This window comes from Cervus canadensis, chromosome 18, assembly GCF_019320065.1.
Source record: "Cervus canadensis isolate Bull #8, Minnesota chromosome 18, ASM1932006v1, whole genome shotgun sequence".
In the NCBI taxonomy this organism is placed as follows: domain Eukaryota; kingdom Metazoa; phylum Chordata; class Mammalia; order Artiodactyla; family Cervidae; genus Cervus; species Cervus canadensis.
In genome coordinates, this window is record NC_057403.1 from 37,075,529 (window position 1) to 37,093,227 (window position 17,699).

General features: G+C 55.6%; 2 protein-coding genes and 1 non-coding gene across 3 annotated transcripts; all 3 read right to left on the reverse strand.

Moving 5' to 3' along the window:
- Positions 1–736: 736 nt before the first annotated feature.
- Positions 737–818, reverse strand: TRNAS-AGA. Its single transcript has one exon. It is a non-coding gene; the product is annotated as a tRNA-Ser (tRNA).
- Positions 819–3,125: 2,307 nt separating this feature from the next.
- NRN1L (neuritin 1 like) lies at positions 3,126–6,030 on the reverse strand. Its single transcript, XM_043436792.1, has 3 exons — positions 5,562–6,030; positions 4,734–4,866; positions 3,126–4,624 (listed from the first exon to the last, which is right to left on the reverse strand). The coding sequence occupies exons 1-3, from the start codon at positions 6,028–6,030 to the stop codon at positions 4,339–4,341; spliced, it is 888 nt and encodes a 295-aa protein (XP_043292727.1). The 3' UTR covers positions 3,126–4,338.
- Positions 6,017–17,202, reverse strand: EDC4 (enhancer of mRNA decapping 4). The gene is made up of 29 exons (XM_043436791.1): positions 16,923–17,202; positions 14,404–14,560; positions 13,906–14,017; positions 13,506–13,605; positions 13,048–13,237; positions 12,794–12,941; positions 12,600–12,704; positions 12,158–12,267; positions 11,997–12,080; positions 11,809–11,904; positions 11,610–11,712; positions 11,318–11,498; positions 11,151–11,223; positions 10,965–11,056; positions 10,702–10,889; positions 10,514–10,614; positions 10,276–10,426; positions 9,521–9,954; positions 9,323–9,427; positions 9,087–9,239; positions 8,966–9,002; positions 8,649–8,826; positions 8,381–8,536; positions 8,162–8,277; positions 7,917–8,082; positions 7,647–7,833; positions 7,336–7,555; positions 6,809–6,972; positions 6,017–6,570 (listed from the first exon to the last, which is right to left on the reverse strand). The coding sequence occupies exons 1-29, from the start codon at positions 17,005–17,007 to the stop codon at positions 6,378–6,380; spliced, it is 4,185 nt and encodes a 1,394-aa protein (XP_043292726.1). The 5' UTR covers positions 17,008–17,202; the 3' UTR covers positions 6,017–6,377.
- Between the last annotated feature and the right edge of the window lie 497 nt (positions 17,203–17,699).

Here is a 17,699-nt window from a genome sequence, read left to right on the forward strand (position 1 = left end):
CAACGTCTTAAGTACAGGGTCGTTCTCTTTTCCCGGAGGGAGTGTCTCTGTATCTCCAGGTGTCTCGACCCTAGGTTTGGGCAGGCACCGTGGGTAGTAGGGGGAAAGTTCCAAGATCCTGGTTGACGTGGAGGGCGCTTTATAGTGCGAGGTTGGGGACGTAGTGCATTTTAAGGGGTTTCTGGAAGTGTCTCTGGAACTCCGCAAAGGATCGGTCTAAATGTAATTAAGAAATCTATATTTTTTTAAACTGCCGTTAAAATAATTCAGGCACTCAGATGTGTTGAATTTGACCTCCATCACAGCGAAGTTGGAAGTAGTTAACTTAAGAATCGGTGAAATTAGTTTGGGGCCAACTACAGAAGTAACTTTTTTTTTTCTTGTCCGTTTAAAATGTTGTTATTTTGACTGAATTTAAGTATTGATATATCCTGCAAAGCAAGTAGATTAAAGAAAAAAATTGTTACCATTAACAATTCTGTAGGATTAGAATTATCTACAATCAACCCAGTTGGGGGTAGGGAGCAGAAAATGTTAATAGATGTCTCAATAAAGGGTTTTTTACCCCCTTTTAAAATAGTATTTTTACCATTACTGTTGGAGTGCAATGTGGAACTTTTCACCGGGAAATTATAAAGAGCAAGATTGGAAAAGAATCTGGGTTCTTTCTTCAAGACAATAGCATTCTTTCTAAACTGGCTATGCCCCAGTAGGAATCATCATAAGGGAAAGATACCGTAGTCGGCAGGATTTGAACCTGCGCGGGGAAACCCCAATGGATTTCTAGTCCATCGCCTTAACCACTCGGCCACGACTACTTTCAAGTAGTAAAGAGATTGTAATCTCCATACATCTTCCTCATTTTAGTCAGTTTATTAAAATTTTTATAGAACTCTTATTTCATACATGGAATTGTCTTTGACTGTATAAGTTAATCTTATACTTTAAACCTAAACATATATCAACATCATAAGACATGGCCTGTTTTATGTCCTAGGGCTTCATAAAAGATTAAAAAAATAAAACTCTTAGGGATTTCCCTGGTGGTCCAGTGGAAGACTCTGTGTTTTCACTGTGGGGGGTGCAGGTTTGATACCTGGTTGGGGAACTAAGATCCCTGCAAGCTGCTTGGCCAAAAAAAAAAAAAAAACTTTAAAAATTATTTCCATATGTCTAGTGTGATGCTTCAAGGAATGAATTTAGGGGCCAAACAAATGGAATTATATCCCAGCTCCGACACTTCCACAGTTGCATGAACTTAAGGAAGATATCTTCCCCTCCCTAAACCCCGTGTTGGTTTGTTTGTTTTCTTTTTTAAAAATTTTATTTATGTAGTCTGAACTAGGTTTTTGTTGCTGTGCTTGGGCTTTCTGTAGTTGCAGCAAATGGGGGCTATTCTTTGTTGTGGTGCACAGGCTTCTTACTGTGGTAGTTTCTCTTGTTGCAGAGCAAAGGCTCTTAGGCATGCAGGCTCAGTAGTTGTGGCCGGATGATATGTAGGATCCTCCTGGGCCAGGGATTGAACCTGTGTCCCCTGCATTGGCAGGTAGATTCTCAACCCCTGGACTACCAGGGGAAGTTCTAGCCTCATGTTTCTTATTTGTATAATGGGGATAAAAATCCTGACCCCCACAGGTATCGTGAGGATAGAAAATAATACAGAATTCCAAGGTTAATGGGGTTTAGAAATCCACACCTCTATTTTACAGAAATTCAGCAAATTAATTCAATAGATATTTATTGAGCAAGCTGTGGGCAGGTGCTGGGCTCTGGTGAAGAACTCCAGAGCCCTGAGATAAAGAGGTACGTTGATGCGAGGGGGACTGGGCTCAGGATATCTAGCCCCCAGATTTCCCCCTGAACAATAGCTATTCCATGTCTGCAGAGCTGCAAATGTGAGAAGCACCATTACCATGATACTCTGCCTTGGGCAGCTGTGTCTAGGACCCAGTCCAGTTGGCTATCAGCCCACCCCTTCTCTCCAGCTCTGGGATAAAACACACAAAGCTCTTAAGCCCGTGGCCAGAGAGCAGATTCTGTCCCCACCCCCAACCCCATGCATACACTCCAGGTCATTCAATTCCAGGGAAGAGCAGGGATTTAGGGAGCAAAAACCAGGGGAAAGTAGGTCACAGCAGGAGGATGGTAATCCCCTTGATGGCTGGCCAACACAACAGAGCCCCTGCTCCTGGAAGCAGGCTGCTCCTGGCCTCCCACTTCAAGTAGCTCTGGGAAGATTTTTGGGGTTTGGAGCTCCAGCACCATCCCTCTCAATAGTATGCTCAGGTTAAGAGCCCAAAGAGGACACACCCTCCATACTGAAGTCATTCTTAGGCCAAGCTCTTGCTGACTGTAACATTTCCTATGCAGGTTTTAGTGATTCTGTCTTTCATTCCACACACTCCCACAAGTGCATTCTTTATACCCACCCCTATGTTGGGTGCTGGAGACACAAAGAGGACCCTTGGGGGAATCCATGGTGGGGAATTCTGACCTAGACCCAGACGGTAACAAGCCAGTGAGCCAGTGCCATCAGTATTGAGACAGAAGAAAGCCTGGGAGCTGTGTGGACCTGAAGGAGGCTTCTGATTCAGCCTGGATTCAGGGATAGGGAGGAGGGGATCCTGAACAAGAAGTAGGAGTTTGCCAGGAGAAAATAAGGAAGGGAATTCTGAGCACAGAGAATAGATGTATAAGGATCCAGAGGAATAAAAGTCTGGCATTTCCTTCCAGAAGATACTGGTGGTCAGCAGGGGGTGGATCTGGGTTTTTTTGGCCTGAACTTTCAGAAGATGGGTAAGGAATGGTTGGGAGAGCGAAGTGGGGATAAAAGTACAGGTGAAGGAAGTACAGGAGCAAAGACAGGGCAGAGTGAGTTAATTGAGGCATCTTAGCTAACTGGAATGAGAGGGTGTTTGGGAAGCTGAAGTAGGGCTCCTCTGGATGAAATAGAGTGGAGGTCTCTGGAGGCTCCTGTCACCCTGGAGCCTAAGCAAGGGTCTTACCAGGCCTGATTCTGTCCTAGGGTCAACAACCTCCCAGCACGTGCTTTAGTGCAAACCTGGCCTGACAAGTCCCGGACTTCCACCCGTCCTCCCCTCCCAGCTGATTCCTCAGGCCCCTCTTATAAAGTCCTCTCCAACTCAGCCCCACTTCTCCTCCACCATTTGTAACTCTGTCTTCTTTACCACCTATCACTCTCTATCATGCTTCTTCTCTGAAACCTCCCCTTACCCCAAGGACTGAGCAGGTAGATCATTCCTCTGTGCTACTATAGAGTGGGAGTTACTCAGTAGACTGAATAAACCATCCTACATAGACACACAGCTGACTGACATAGGGTCTTGCAGACAATGAAAAGGAATTTAATATCGGGATCAGTTGTTCAATGGAGAATAAAGTAGAAGCCAGTGAGGAGGCCATAGCAGTGTTCACTCAAGTCATGTGGGGGTGAACTTGGTAGAGGGTCCCGGCAGGGATGGTAGAGGGTCTCCCCCTCTCTGAGGCCTTCCTCTTCCCTCAGGATTCTGCTCATGCTGATTCTTGCTCTTCTTCTCCACCATGAAGAACAGGGGCTCCTCACACAGGGCACATTCATCTGTGCTTCCAGAAAGTCCTCCAGGATTTCTCTGACCTCATGCAGCACACCTCTTCTCAGAGAACAAGCTTGTGCAGAGCAGAGGCCAGAAGAACCCTCATTGTGACCCAGTTTCTGCCGCTCCCGATCACCTCAGAGACTTGAAGGTAGACTCCAACAGGGGTTCCCCGTCTTCTGGAACAGGCTCCCCTCAGATGAGCCATAACCCCAGAGAAGGAGAGGAAAGGGTACTTAATCTGAACTGTGTCTTGAAGGCTAAGGGGGTAGTTCAGCAGAGGGAGCATGAGGTGAGATGGTCAGGAGCCTGGAAACTGGGAGAGGGGTGGACTGGCTGGGAGTGGGGATGGGAATGCTCTACCACCTCACAAGGCCCCTACAGGCCAGGACAGGAGGGGCAGGAAGACAGGAGTGCCAGCCTGGGAGAACGGAGAGAGAGACATTCCCGGACAGAGATCTTGGAACCTGCTGGCAGTGGAAAGCTCTGCCCTACCCCTGGGAAATGAGTGTTTGTGAGGAAAAAGACTGAGTCCCCTGTGGCAGCCTTTGGCCCCGCCCACGTTATCTTGGGGATCAGTTTCTGGAGGCCTCAACCCCAGCCGAGCGGGCCTCAGCAGAAAGAAAGGAAGGAACTTAGTACAAATATAAATACCTTTAATGAAAGCCAAGTGTGCTCTGAGGAGGCCGACGGCAGCCACCAGAGCAGGGCTGGAGGCGGGGGCGCCACTACCCAACTGGACTGGCTAGGCCAGGGGCCCCAGGAGGCAGGCCAGCGCCAGGGCAGCTGCCAGCAGCGGGGGCGTGGGGGCCGGGGTGGGCGCCGGCGCTGTCGCCCGCAGGGTTTCCTGGTTGGTCTCTGGGCCCACCCCACGCTCCTGAAGGCGCACAGGGGTGCCACAGAGAGTGTGCAAGTTATCTGGGTGTGGGGCCCGGCGAGCTTCTTGCTGTAGTGACTCCCACACGGCAGCTGCCTCCTCCGGGCAGCCCGACAGGACTCGTGAGGCACAGGTGTGGAAGTCATTCCAAGACCTGTTAAGGGTATGGAGTTAGGGGAATTAGGTGGGGCAGGGGGGGCTTTGGGATGGGAGGGAAAAGGTTCAGATCCCAAGGGTGGTGTTGCCCGCGCACCTGCCCATACCTGCAGACGGTCTCCAGTTCGCCTCCGTGGCCCATGCCGTCTCCCAAGCGGATGAGACACTCGGCAAAGCCCTGATATATGGTGTCACAGCGGCCTGGGCCCGCTGTGGCTGCTGCCAGGGGAGATACAGGGACTGCGGGTGGGGGTGGAGGCTAATTGACAGGATGAGGCAGTGCACCCTCAACCCCCCAACTCCCAGAGGCTTGTTTACCAGGGAGCTTTCTGGGGACGTGACTCAGCTTGAAAGGGGCACCCTAGGGAACCAAGGGGCACACCTGGGGACCACCTGCCTCCACCCTCTTCTAGAAGGACCCAGACAGGATAGGTGGGCGTGGGGGAAGAAGTCTCATCCCAGGGGTTGGCTTTCTCCGAGTTCTGGGCCCCAGGTCGGGTGAGAACAGTCCAATTGAAGGAGCATGGACATGGGTAAGGGGGACGGGGCCCCTGGCAAAGGCCAGTTTCTCTGCAGCCTAGACACCTCCCTGAACAGGTGTTTCCCAATGGGTCAGGATAGAGGGAGTTGAGATCCAGGCCCAACCCTAGGAGAGGACCTCAGAGATCCTGGGGTTGGTCTGGGAGTCCTGCAAGAGGTCAAGCTTCTGCTTATCAGACTGTGGAATTTGGGGGTTCTCCCCTCTGAAACTACGGTTCAGTTCACAACCCTCACTTTACATCTTTCAGTCACTGGATCACATTCTTCCCTCCCTGGAGCCCTTTCACCTCTCCACCCTGGCTCTCGGCACTCAGGAAGGCTGTGCCTCAGCTCCCACACAACCTATACCCAGCCTGTGGAGAGGGTGTGTGGACAGTCTGGGCCTGGGCACTCACCGAGGGGCGGCAGCAGCAGCAACAGCAACAGCCCCAGTGCACAGGGCGGTTGCCGGTGGTGACAGCAGCAGCAGCAGCAGCGCATCATCCCCAGCTGGGAGCCTACTAACAGGGCTAGCAGCTTGGAGGGCAGCCCTTCGGCCCAGCCTCCGGGAGGAGGCACTGTGATTGGATGGGGGGCGGGGCTCAGCCACCCAGAAGCTCCACCCCAGTTCCAATAGGCAAAAGAGGAGGGAGGGACTCCAGAGAGGAGAACCCAGGAGCATAGTGGGGTGCTGAGCTGACCCTGGGGGGCCCTTGCCTCGGAGATGGAGAGATCTGGGAGAGTAGCTGGGCAGATGAGGGTGGTGTCCAGGCCCCGTGGGATGGGTTGGCCTAGACAGAGCTCCGCACAGGAAGAAAAGAGGGGGCAGGTTAAGAGAGGGCAGTTATCAAAGTCACACCAAAGACACATGAAAAGCACACACATACTCCATTTTATTCCAAAAGCATTTACTTGAATTTCTCAATGTTTTTTCAAAAACAAAAAGACCCAAATCCGAGGTAAAAAGGAACATGGAAAATTCAACTTAAGTGGTGTCATAATCTCGGGGGTTATGCTCCAGGCATGACAGAACCCAAGAAGGCACAATACCCACCCTGGGCCCAGCCTACACCTGCTGGCTACCACACCCTGCAGACCACAGCCAGTGCTATCCCCGTAAAACTCTCCAAATGTGGGCGCCTGAGCAGGTAACGGGCAGGCGTGACCCTACTCTGGCCTAAGCCTGTCTGTTGGCCTTCAGTGCCACCTCACCTTGGACAAAGGAGGCTTAGCTAAGGGAGGCTGGGGGTCATAAGGCCGTGCAGCATGAGGCTGAGACGCCGGGCCGCTTTGCCAAGTGAGTTGTGTGGCTCCGCTTGCAGGAACTGGAAGAGCTTCTGGCGCACCTGAGCCATGACGGAGCCCATGTGGTCCCGAGTGATGGGGTCACTGTGGTCCAGGTGCATTACAGCCTCTTCCAGGTAGCTGGGGATGGAGGAATAAGACTGGCTATAGGTGGCCTCCAGCAGAGGAGAACGCCCCCTGGTGGCAATGAGGCCCAGAGGGGCTGCTGACAATGGAGGTCTCAAAGCCTGAGATGGGTGGGGGCAGAGGGTACTGGTGGAGAACTCGGGGGAGGGGAGTCAGGTAGGAGTGGGAGTCTCTGCTTTGAAGTGCTCACCTACCTTCACCCCAGCTCTAGTCCCCGACTATTCCCACTCACCTGAGCTTGAGGTCAGTTCGAGTGCCAAGATCAGAGGCCAGTTGCTGGATGAGAGAAAGGAGTACAGGCTGGGAGAGGGGGCAAGGTGGCTGCCCAAAAACCTGGCCTGGGTCCACTGTTTCACACACGTATAGCACCAGGTTCAGGTCAGCAGCTGTCAGGGCCTGAGTAGAGAACAGAGTTTATAGCTGATGTCAAGATGGAATGCCTGCTTGTCTGGCTATGTGGCCTGGGAGAGGATGACTACGGAGTAGGGCATCCTGAGGGAGTTGCTCAGGGGCCCAGAGAGAGCACTGAAGGGCTGCTGTTTCTCTAGGGGATCAGGATTTCTGAGAAGGGTGGTGACGAAGCTGGACTGAGGTAGAAAGAAAGGGATCCAGGGACCACGCAGAGGGAAAAGCAAGGGAAATGGCCTGGAGGCAAAGAGAACCAAGGAAAGTCCGCTGCCAGACCACCCGAAGTCTGACGGGGAATGTGGCTCTTGTCAGGAGACACTGGCCTCTACCTGGGCCCAGTGCCTGGCTTACCTGCTGGAAGGCCTGATTGAGGTGGCCCTGCTGCAGCAGCTGTAGGATATGGGCTTGCTGGGCTTGGCAGTCGAGGTGGGCAGCGGGGACAGGCGTGCCAGCGGCTGAGCGCATGGCCTGCATGATGCTAGAGGTGACGGCGGCCTGCTGCTCCTTAAGAGCCACACTCACCTCGCCCTTCACAATGCGCTGTACCTGTGCTAGAATCGCCTCCTGCAGGCTGCGAGGCAAGTGAGGGAGACGAGGTCAATATGTGGTCGAGTCTGGCCCTTTCCACACCCACCACCTAGCTCCATGCCCAGGCCACCCACCTGCCCACGGCCACGTGCAGCTGGTGCTGCACCTCAGCCCGAACGCTGCCAGATACAGTGGCCGCCATCTGCTCCGTGGCCCCCTGCAAGGTGCTGACCAGGCCCCGCAGCTGGGCCAGCACAGGCTCCCGTGCCTCCTGCTCTCGTGCCTTACGGCTCTTCATGTGACTCTCCAACTGCTGCAAGTCTGAAAAGTGACCATGGGAGCCGTGAGAGGGACACTGAGAAGAGGATGGCCTCTCCCTCCCTGAGGCAGAAGATCCCACTCACACTCCTGTGTGCCCAGTCGGAAGCTGTCATTGATCTGCTGGAACATGGCCTGGCAGCTCTTCTCGAAGGCAGGCAGGACCACGCTCTGGAAGGCTTCCCGGTAGGCGGCCTGCATTGGCCCCTGTAACGTGTCTGCGGCTGCTCGGGCAATGGCATCTGTCAAGTTCTAGGGGTGGAGGAGGGGCTAAGTTGAGTCTTGAGCTCATGCCCACCACGCACTTCCCTCATCTTGGGCCCTACAGCACCTTGGACTTGAGCAGCTTAGAGATGTTCTCTTTCATGCTACTCTCCACAGCTGTGAGTTTGGTGGCCACCGAGTTGCTGAGCTGGCCAGCCACGGGCTCTAGACTCCGGGAGACACCTGGGACATGAGAAGGAGGGAGGGGCCGAGCCATGAGATGAGGTTTGACAGGGAGAGGGCCCTTAGAATCTGGCCCACCCAGAAGTCTCCATGTGAAACTCACACGGAGGAACCGTCTTCTTGATCTCATCCCGTATGCTGCGCTCCAGCCGCCCTGCTACCGCTGAAGACAGTGCCTGGGATAGCTGCTGCGTCAGCTGCTCCTGCAGCTGCCCACCCCGCTGCTGCCCCTCAGCCAGGGCCCGCTCCAGTCGCCGCTCTGTGCTGTCGCTAAGGAACAGACCCAGAGGAGGTCCCACATACCGTCCTGGGCTGAGAACACGGCTGCCTCCCTGTCCCTCCGCCCGGCTGCGCCTCGCCCCCAAGGATACGCTCCTGCTCGTGCCTTGACTCCAGGGCTCGCTCCACGTGGCCTGTGACGGTGCTCTGAAGGCCTTCAAGCTGGGTACACAAGCGCTGCAGCAGCTCTTCTTGGCTGTGCCGCAGCTGTGCCAGCTCTCTCTGCTGCTGCCAGATCAGTGCCGGCCAGTTCTCAGGGGTTTCTGCCACCTGCCAGTAACACCAAAAGTCACCTGATGCCTGCCCTGCTCATCCTCCACATCAGACCAGGGGAAGGTCTGGCCACCCCACCCCCACCCCCACAGGCAGGAGTCCCAGAAGCAGAAAGGGACTCTCTCTACTCACTCACCTGGTGCTCTGTGAGCCGGGATCCCAAGGATGAATCCCTGCCATAGGTGAGAAGCACCTCAGGCCACGTCACGCAGGCAGCCTGAAGACCACCCCCTCCCTGGCCCCGGGACCCCCCCTACCCGTCATCCTTTTTGCCCTTTCTCTTGAGCTTGGGTGAGGCCCGAGGGGATCCCTTGGTCTTCCAGTCCTTGGCTGGAAGACGTGGAGTGGGCACTTTGGTGCCAAAGTTCCCTGCGGCAGAGGCGAGGCTGGCCACCTCGTCATCATGGTCACTGGGGGAAGAGGAAGGAGAGAGATAGGCACTTGCCCACTGGCTAGCCCTCCTGGGAGAGGAAAGGTGCAGGGTGATACCTACCTTTGCTCGGCACTGGCGTCCTGGCTGTCGTGTTGCTGCAGCAGGTGGTAAGGTGGTCGGTGGAAGGCCAGGCTCTTGTGCTTTTCCTGGAGGCCGTTCCGGGGGCTGGGGAGGGCCAGGCCAAGTCAGTGGTGGATGACTCTACCTGAAGCCCCTACCATTGGCACACTCCCCCCGCCTACCCTCCAAGCTCCTCACCTCTCGGCCAGGCTGCTGCAGGTCTCGCGAGTGATATCTGGGGCTGTAGGCCAGACCTGACTGTCAGGGGCTGTGGCCTCCTGGGTCAAGGCTGCCTCTAGGAGGGAAGGGGTACTATGCCGATCCCCATCCCCAGGGCTCCCATCCAGGCTAAGCTGGGGGCCAAGCTCAGGCCCTGGCCGGGGCCTTGGGGACAACAGGTGGAGTGCCGAGGCTGCTGAGGCCATGCTGTCTGGCTCTAGGCCCTCAGGAGCGGAGGCGCCAAAGCCACGGGACAGTGCCTCAGATGCGATCTCAGGGATGTCCTGGGACAAGGCAGTGGAGGCTGAGGAGATAACATCGGGGGAGCGGGTGCGGCTGGGAGAAGCCTGAGGCAGCCCCAGGGGTTCCACTTCCTGCAGCTCCAGGGCGAGTGCAGAGGCAGCAGTAGGCACCTGAGGGGGCCAAGATAAGACTTAAATGGTGGGAGGTAGGGCTAAAACAAGTATGGAGATGATGCACTGGTGTGCGCAGTGATGCGAGATGGGGCATGGAGGACGGGGACACAAGTCATAAATGGTCACAGTCAGGAGAGGAGGGGGGAAGAGAGGCTGAGGGGCTGCTCTCCAGGGACACCGGAGGCTAAGATACCCTCAGGGGAAACATGGGCTATCTGAGGCAGAGTAGGACCAGCACACAGGAAACTGGGAGATCACCACCAGCCTCCCCACCTTCATACGCCTGCCACCCTGCACTTCACACACCCACACACGCACCTGACCAGGCCCTTTGGGAGTCAGTTTGTCGGCTGGACCTGGGAGCAGGCCGGGCAGGAGCCCACGTGGGCTTGCCTGCAGGCTGCTGCTGCTCATGGTCAGACCGCCATCCAGCTGTAGCTTGGGGCTCAAGGTCAGCTCCTCAGGTGGCCTGGTGGCAGGAGGATGAGGTCTAAGTAGACAGAGCCTGGCGTCACCTGGCACCAGCCCCTGCTCCTCACCCTGCCCCTCACTTCACCTGGGCAAGGAGGGGTCCACGACCGAAGTACTGCTCATGGCAGACACGGCTGTGAGAGAGGAGCTGCTGCTGCTGCTGCTGCTGCTGGGAGATGCAGCGATCTGGGGAAACATGGAGAATGAGGGCTGTGGCCGCGGAGGGCATCCCCAGGCACCACCTTCCCCGAGGCCCACTCCTCCCAAGCACACCTGCTGCAGGGAGGCGCTGGGCGTCATGAAGGCGTCAGGTGTCATCAGCTTGGGCTTGGTCTCACTGCTCAGACTGAGGAAGTCGGCTGGTGCAGGCAACTCCACGATACGTCGGAGGTCAGGCTGGGAGCCCTGAGTGGCCGATCCCAGGCCCTCTGAGCCCAGCTCGGGCCGAGACTCTCCAAATGCTGTGGGGAAGCCTGCCACTTTAGTCAGATCTCACACCCCGGTCAAAACCTACTTCCCTCTCACCCTTAACTCACCAAAGTCTTCATGGGCAGGGTGTGAGGGGAGCGGGGCCACAACGTCAGGGTTCAGCTGTGGCTGAAAGCGGATCTGGACATCCTGCAATGCCCTGCAGGACGAGCAGAGGGAGAAGACGACAGTCAGAGGCAGCACGGTAGGGAGGGGCTGACCAGGCACAGGCGGCCCGCTCCCAACACGCTTACTTAGTGTGCACACAGAAGAGCTTGATGAGCACACCAGCTGCAGACTCCATGGCACCTGCTCCGTGGGTCCCGTCTACAAGGACGAAGTGGATGACTAAGCCCCTGACACTCTGTACCTCAGCACTCCCCTGCCTTCCAACACAGACCCCCGACCCTGAGCAGCTCACCGGCCCCGAGGCTGTCGTTCTCCTCCTCGGCAGGCAGCACCTCTGTGTGCCGCAGCCGGCAGCGACTGACAACCTGGATACCGAAGCTCAGTACTGGGTGGGTGAGAAGAAACTCAGAGATGGAGCTGAAGCAGGCCCGGCCCTCCTCCTGATTCTGCAGCAGTTCCATCACATAGAGGACCTGCATGGGCGGCAAGGTCACAGCCGAGTTCAGGGTATAGGAAGGCCCCAGATGAGCCACACACACCTTCATCCCCCCGATGCTACCCGCTCTGCCCCCACTGCAGCCCACCTTCCGCTGCACATCACTGAGGATCAGATATTCTGCTGAGAGGTCCAGGCAAACCTTGAGGCTGGGGGGCACACTCACGGGGCTGAAGATATCTGGGGAGAAGCTGGATGGGGGGATGAGGCAGGATGAATGAGACTGAGGATGGAAAGAACCCATATCAGCAAGCTCGCCCCTGCCCAGCCCCACAGCCCCTGCTTACCGAATGGTCTGCAGGCAGGTCCAGGACACCGTGCACCACATCTTCAGCTCCCGATTCTGGTCAGCGCCAGTAATGAGGAACCTCCAGAAAGGGACCCTGCAAAGCAGCAAGGCACTGAGTGGCTGACGGGGCCCTTTATGGTAGCCCACGGTCCAGCCCACCACCCTCCGGCCTGCCCACTCACTCACTCAGGATCCTGTTTCTTGTGGTTGTCACAGAACAGGAGGCAGGAGAGGGGCCGCCCATCATGAGGCTTCCACTCATGTAAACACCTGCGGTAAATGAGGGGCCCAAGTGGGTGATCTGATCCCCTACCTGGGGGAGCCCAGTCCCTCAGGCTCTGCCTTACCGTGGCTCATCCTGTCCCTCAATGTAGATCTGCCAGAACTTGACGAAGCCATCATGACTTGCAGTAGCCAGGACAGTCCCATCAGGTGAGAGGGCCCCTTCACTCAAGCACTGAGAAGAACCCAAAAAGCCTTGCTTTGCCACCAGCTAGAGGTGGGAGCAAGTCCTCCTCAGGTGAGGATGGAAGTGAAATAGGCTGACCCACAGGGGATCTGCATGTGTATATGAAAGACTGACTGAACGGAGCCCTGTGGAGAAGCCCAGATCCAGGGGGGTACAGACAGGTCAGGTGTGAGCACCACAGGAGGGGGTCACTCTGTGCTCAGAGGTCCCATGGGCAGAGTGCTGGAAAGCTGTCTGGGCAGCTGTGGGTCCAGGAAATAGATGAGGGACACAGTGGGGTGGGGCGAGAGGGTAGGAAAGGCAGTTGGTTGCAGGCTTACTGTGCTGTGGCCTTTTACCACGATGAAGCCCTGCTTGATCTGGGTGACGTCCACCGGCCAGGTGCTGTGGTTGGTGCGGAGCATGTCTAGGTCCCACACCTCAGCCTGGCAGGTACCGGGAAGTGAGTGCTCAGCCCATGACTACCCCACTGCTACTCAGCCCCTTCCTCTCCCCCCAGGCCCAGCCCCCTCACCCGGTCCTCATGCAACAGGGCCACTGTTGGGCTGCCCTCCTCACAGCAGTCCTCACTCTCTTCGGGGATGAAGGGGCACCAGATGATCCTGCGGAAGTGGTTCAGTGGAGTGCCCTCTGGCTGGCGGATGTGGACCAAGATCTCCTCTCTGAGCAGGGTGTTAAGGGCTAGTCGGAGGGATGATGCGGTGGGTCTGGCAGACCCAGCTCCACCCACTTTTCTCCAGTCCCCCATCCCACCCTGGGAAAGGATACTGAATTTTGCCATTAATCAGGGCCAAGCGCCATACAAACAGGTTGCCTGCCTCATCCAGGCAGGCCAGCTGTGGGGAATTGAGGTGTGCAAAGGCCAGATCAGCCACGCTGCCTGTGAAGCCTTTGAGCAGGGTCCGCTCTGAAGTGCTGACACTGATCACTCGCACCATTGCTGAGCCGTTGTTGGCAGCTGGAATCAGGAGAGTGGTAGGCCGTGAATAAGTACTCACGACCAGGTGGCAACAGAGTGGCCCTGCCCTTGCCTTTCTCGCTGCCATTACCAGTCTGACGCTCAGTTTTCTCACTGGGCTCCAGAGGGTTGGGCAGAGCTGGGGGCATCGCAGACGAGCCTGCCATCATACCTCTACAGTCTGTGGGGGCTGAGTGACCCAACCGCAGAGCTTCCCTTCTGGGACTTCAAGCAGAACACCTTCCTCCTCTGTACTGCTTCTACTCACCCCTTATAGCATAGGCCAAGAAAGAGTTGGACACAGCAATCAAGTTGCCATAGTAGTATTTCTGCTCCCAGTCATACTTGGCGACAGGCTGAATTTTCACCTGAGAACCAAGAGTGAGGAAGGTCACAGAAGTCAAGGGCTGGGGCAGCTTTCCTGGAGCTGAAGTAGCCCCCAGCATGCCTGGGAACAGGACAGGCCATATGTGCAAGCCCAGCCACCCATGCACAACTCTTGGGGTCAGATTCCCACAAAGATTGGCAGCCAACACTGGCTTCCTGAGACTGGGGCACACTATCTGTCTGTTAGGATAATCCCCGTAGGAACTGGCAGCATGGAATAGGGGAGGGACAGCCTAACAGTGCCCCAGCCATTATGCATGCCACAACATCTTGGTGCCCACCTTGTTGCTCCCCCGTGCCTTGCTTGAGATGCTAGAGTCACTGCTGGCCACAATCTCCACCTCCTTGGCCAAAATTCCGATGCCAGTGGAACTGTCATCTCCTAAGAGGCAGCTGGAGGGAGGGGTGCACAAGCGTGACTCTTGTTCACCCGAAGTCTCAATGGGCAGGGTTGAGGGGAGAGGATGCAGCCACTCTGGTGAAAGTGTCAAGCCCCAGATGCCCTGCTCTGCCTGATTCACTGGTCCCCAAATCCATAGCTTCTCTTGCTCACCTCCCTCCTTGGGAATGGTCCTACTTCCATGCTAAACCAGGAGCCCAAATTTCAGATTGAGGCCAAGCCCTTGTCCGTGGCCCTCATCCAAGTGGAGCATTCTACCCCAGGCCGTCTTGTGGGGAAGCAGCAGAGACTGCCGGACCCTCTTCTCCCACCTTATGCCTTTAGTTAGCAAATGCCTCAAAGACCCCATCACCACCACTACCATCTCCCAAACACTCACATGACCTGCTTTTCCTGCAGGTTAATAGGTGGCATGGCTCGGAGACCAGGCTTGTTTGTTGAAGCACTGTCACCTGAGCAGAGGGGGTCTGGGACCAGGAGCCCATTGAGATCTCCATTGTAGGCATTAGATGGTCGCTGGTTCTCTGCACTGGGGCCTAGGGGCAGAAAGGGCCACTCTGACGAGTTTGTTCCACCTGTCCACTGGCCTCTCCTTCTGCAGGGTTCCATTCAAGAATCATGAGGTGCTCTAGGAACACTCAACAAGGCATGTCAGTGGGGAGGAGGGCCCTTTATTCAATTCATTCTATAAGCACTGACGGTGAACTCAATGTATGCTAGGACCAAGGATGAGCATGAGGCTCTTCTACCTGGGGGAGGGGTGTAAGTCATCAAGAACCCTCTGAGGCCAGTTAATATTCAGGCCTGGGTCAGTACAGAAGGACTCTCTGTACTTGAAGAAGGGCAGAGGAATAGTCAGGACAGACTTTACAGTAGTAGTGTGGCTTGAACACACAAACATGGGAAGGATGGAGGGAAAACAAGGCTGCAGAGGTCTCAGGAATGAGGCTGGGTGCTTTGATTTTCCCTGTGGTAATGAGAGCCACAAAAGAGGTTTTTTTTTTCCCCTTTATTTATTTATTTTTTTTTTCAGTGGGTTACAAAAGAGTTTTGAATGGGAAGGTGACATGATCTGCTGTGGCCAGAGGACTGACTGTTCTAAAGTGACATGTAAGATAGTTGAGAATCCAGGTAAGAAATATCAGGACCTGGACCAAAGTAGTGGAGGCGCTGGGGAAGAGAGGATGGGCTCCTAAGGCATGGAAAGACATGATTAAGATGTGGAAGAAAGAAAGGAAGGAGACTGCCTCACACAGCATGGGCTCAGAAGAAACCACTATGGACGTGAAGGAGCTGGCCAAAGAGGAGAGAAATTATGGGGTAGGGTGTATGAGGAGGACAAATAGCATTTCAGTTGTTTACCATTGGCTTTACCATTAGTTGTATTTCAAGCAGTCTCATAGGCTCAAACACTACTCCAAAACTCCCAGGTGGCAAGGAGACTAGGGCTTCATATTCAGGAATCGGGCAAGTTTCTAGTCACAAAACAGCCTGGGGTCTCACACTGTCCTCCAGTAAGAGGAGACAAGCAAGTACTACTTGGCAAACAGGGGACTCAAGTATCAATCCAAGAGGAAAAACTACAGGCCACCTCACCTGCATCAGAGTGAGTGATGCTCTGAGGTAAGGTGACCACTTTCCCTTCCAGGGAGGCTAGTATGAGAACAAACAAGCTACATGTTACCCATGCCAGGCTCCATCAAACCTTTGTGGCAGTTAATAAGCATGAGAGGGCCACGCCAAGCCCGAAAGTCAAGGGAGCACACACTCTAGGCCTGGGGAAAGGGACTTGATGGTTTCAGGCAGCAGGTGGATTTTCTCAGAGATTAGCTGAACCCAGCAATGAGGACCCGTGCCTGTGTCCAAAAGGAGCCAGTTTGGGCTTTCCAGCAGGTTTAACAACAGGGTCTGAGGAAACACAATCCTCAGCTTTGGCTGCTGCACATCCACACCACCATCACCAGCTAGTCTCTCGACCACTACAACTTTTCACAGGTCTGTGAATCTGCCATGAAACTTTGGTACCTTCACCCATGCTATCTCCTCTCTGTAGAAGGTCTTTCCTGACACCCCAGTCCCTCTCCGTATTATAAGTCCTGGCCTAAATACTGCTCTTCTCTCAGCTGTTCTCAGGCATTGACCAGCCTCTACCCCACCTACCCCATCCTCCTCATAGAACCAAAACACTTCTCTCTCTCAGTGGGAAGAACATTATATTACACCTCATTAACTCTGTGGCCTAGGAGCTCACTGAGGGCAGGAGGAGCTCTGGAGGTACCACAGCAAACCTAGGTAAATTTGAAATGAATGGAAATTAACTGCCGCTTGCAAATGTTTGCAGCCTGATCCAATCAGCACTGTGCAACCTGTGATTTGCCCTAATCCCAGAGAGCACACAGGAACTGGTTGGTCACCTTCCTCCAGAAAATTAGTCTTAAAATCGCAGGCCTAGAGTCTGCATTCCAGAAGGAAGGGCAAGTTGCTGTGCTCCTCAGCACAGCGTTTAGTTCTAGACCCAGAACTCGGTGTACAGGGCCCAGATAGGCCTCTGAACTATGTTATGGTAAAAGGGTATGGAACCCAGGTCAGTCGCAGGAACACTAGAGACGCTGCCAGGACATCTGGTGGGCTTTGCGGATTCAGAGAAGAGCCCTCACCTTCAGCCGAGATGCTGAAGGACAGGGCAGAGCGGCACAGCTCCGGGATGGGGAAGGATCGCATCCGGGGGTCTGCGCGCTTGGGTAAGCACGCTCCTCCGACCCTCCGACCCTCATCTGCCCACACCAGATGGAAGGATGCGGAGCTGGTCCTGAGGGACCCCAGGGCCATGAAGGCAGCCAAGGCCCGCGCCGCCCTTCTGCCCGCTCATGGGGGCCCACCCCCACTGGCCCGGCTCACCTCCCGCCGGCCGGTCCAGCTTGAGGATGTCCCGCAGGTGCTGCGTGGCGTCCTCGATGTCGATGCTCGCGCAAGAGGAGGCCATGGGCCCAGCCGCCGGCGCCTGGGTCCGCGCCGCGTTCGTTTCACTGCCGCCGCGCACCGTCCAGCCGGGCACAACCCCGGCAGGGCCAAACAGTGGTACGCCGGTCCCTATACTCGATCCACCCGAAGCTCACAAACCGCCGCCCGCGCTGCGTCCGAGCCCCGCCAACCCCACCAACCGCCTCCACTTCCGGCCCGCCCGAGTTTCAGCTCCCGGAACCTGAGCCGGGCGGAGAAGAAAGGTTCCGGGCTCGTGAGGAGGACGCTTCGCCCCTCCAGAAAGCCCGCCCCTGCGCTAGTAGGGTCGGGGGAGTTCCTTGGGCCTGAGGCAGAGCAGATGTCCACCTTCTGGGCCGCCCTAAACCCTACTTGCTTCAGAATATCCCACCCAGTCCATGTCCGCTCCGAGCATGGACTCATGATGGGCCTAGATCGGGTCAACTCTGTTGCCTAAGCCGAATCCCTCACATACTCTAGGAACAAGCTGAATTGGCAAGTTTAGGCTTCTACTTTAGGAAGTGGGTCAGTGTAACCCAAGGCCTGAGCGGGCGAGCGTGCTGTCGCGTCCGACTCTTTGCGACGCCATAGACTATAGCCCGCCAGGCTCTTCTGTCCATGGGATTTCCCAGGCAAGAATTCTGGAGCGGGTTGCCATTCCCTTCTCCAAGGGGATCTTCTAGACCCAGGGATCAA

What these genes read in the sequence shown, in the direction of transcription:
- EDC4 (XM_043436791.1), bottom strand. Translation starts at nt 17,007, where the DNA reads ATGGCCTCCTCTTGCGCGAGCATCGACATCGAGGACGCCACGCAGCAC. An exon ending in CCCTGTTGCATGAGGACCGG is followed by an intron (nt 12,705 to 12,793) that starts GTGAGGGGGCTG and finishes GGTACCTGCCAG; the next exon opens with GCTGAGGTGTGGGACCTAGA. An exon ending in TCAATCAGGCCTTCCAGCAG is followed by an intron (nt 6,973 to 7,335) that starts GTAAGCCAGGCA and finishes TTCTCTACTCAG; the next exon opens with GCCCTGACAGCTGCTGACCT.
- NRN1L (XM_043436792.1), bottom strand. Translation starts at nt 6,030, where the DNA reads ATGTGTGTGCTTTTCATGTGTCTTTGGTGTGACTTTGATAACTGCCCT. An exon ending in GCTGCTGCTGCCGCCCCTCG is followed by an intron (nt 4,867 to 5,561) that starts GTGAGTGCCCAG and finishes CCCCACCCGCAG; the next exon opens with TCCCTGTATCTCCCCTGGCA. An exon ending in GAACTGGAGACCGTCTGCAG is followed by an intron (nt 4,625 to 4,733) that starts GTATGGGCAGGT and finishes TACCCTTAACAG; the next exon opens with GTCTTGGAATGACTTCCACA.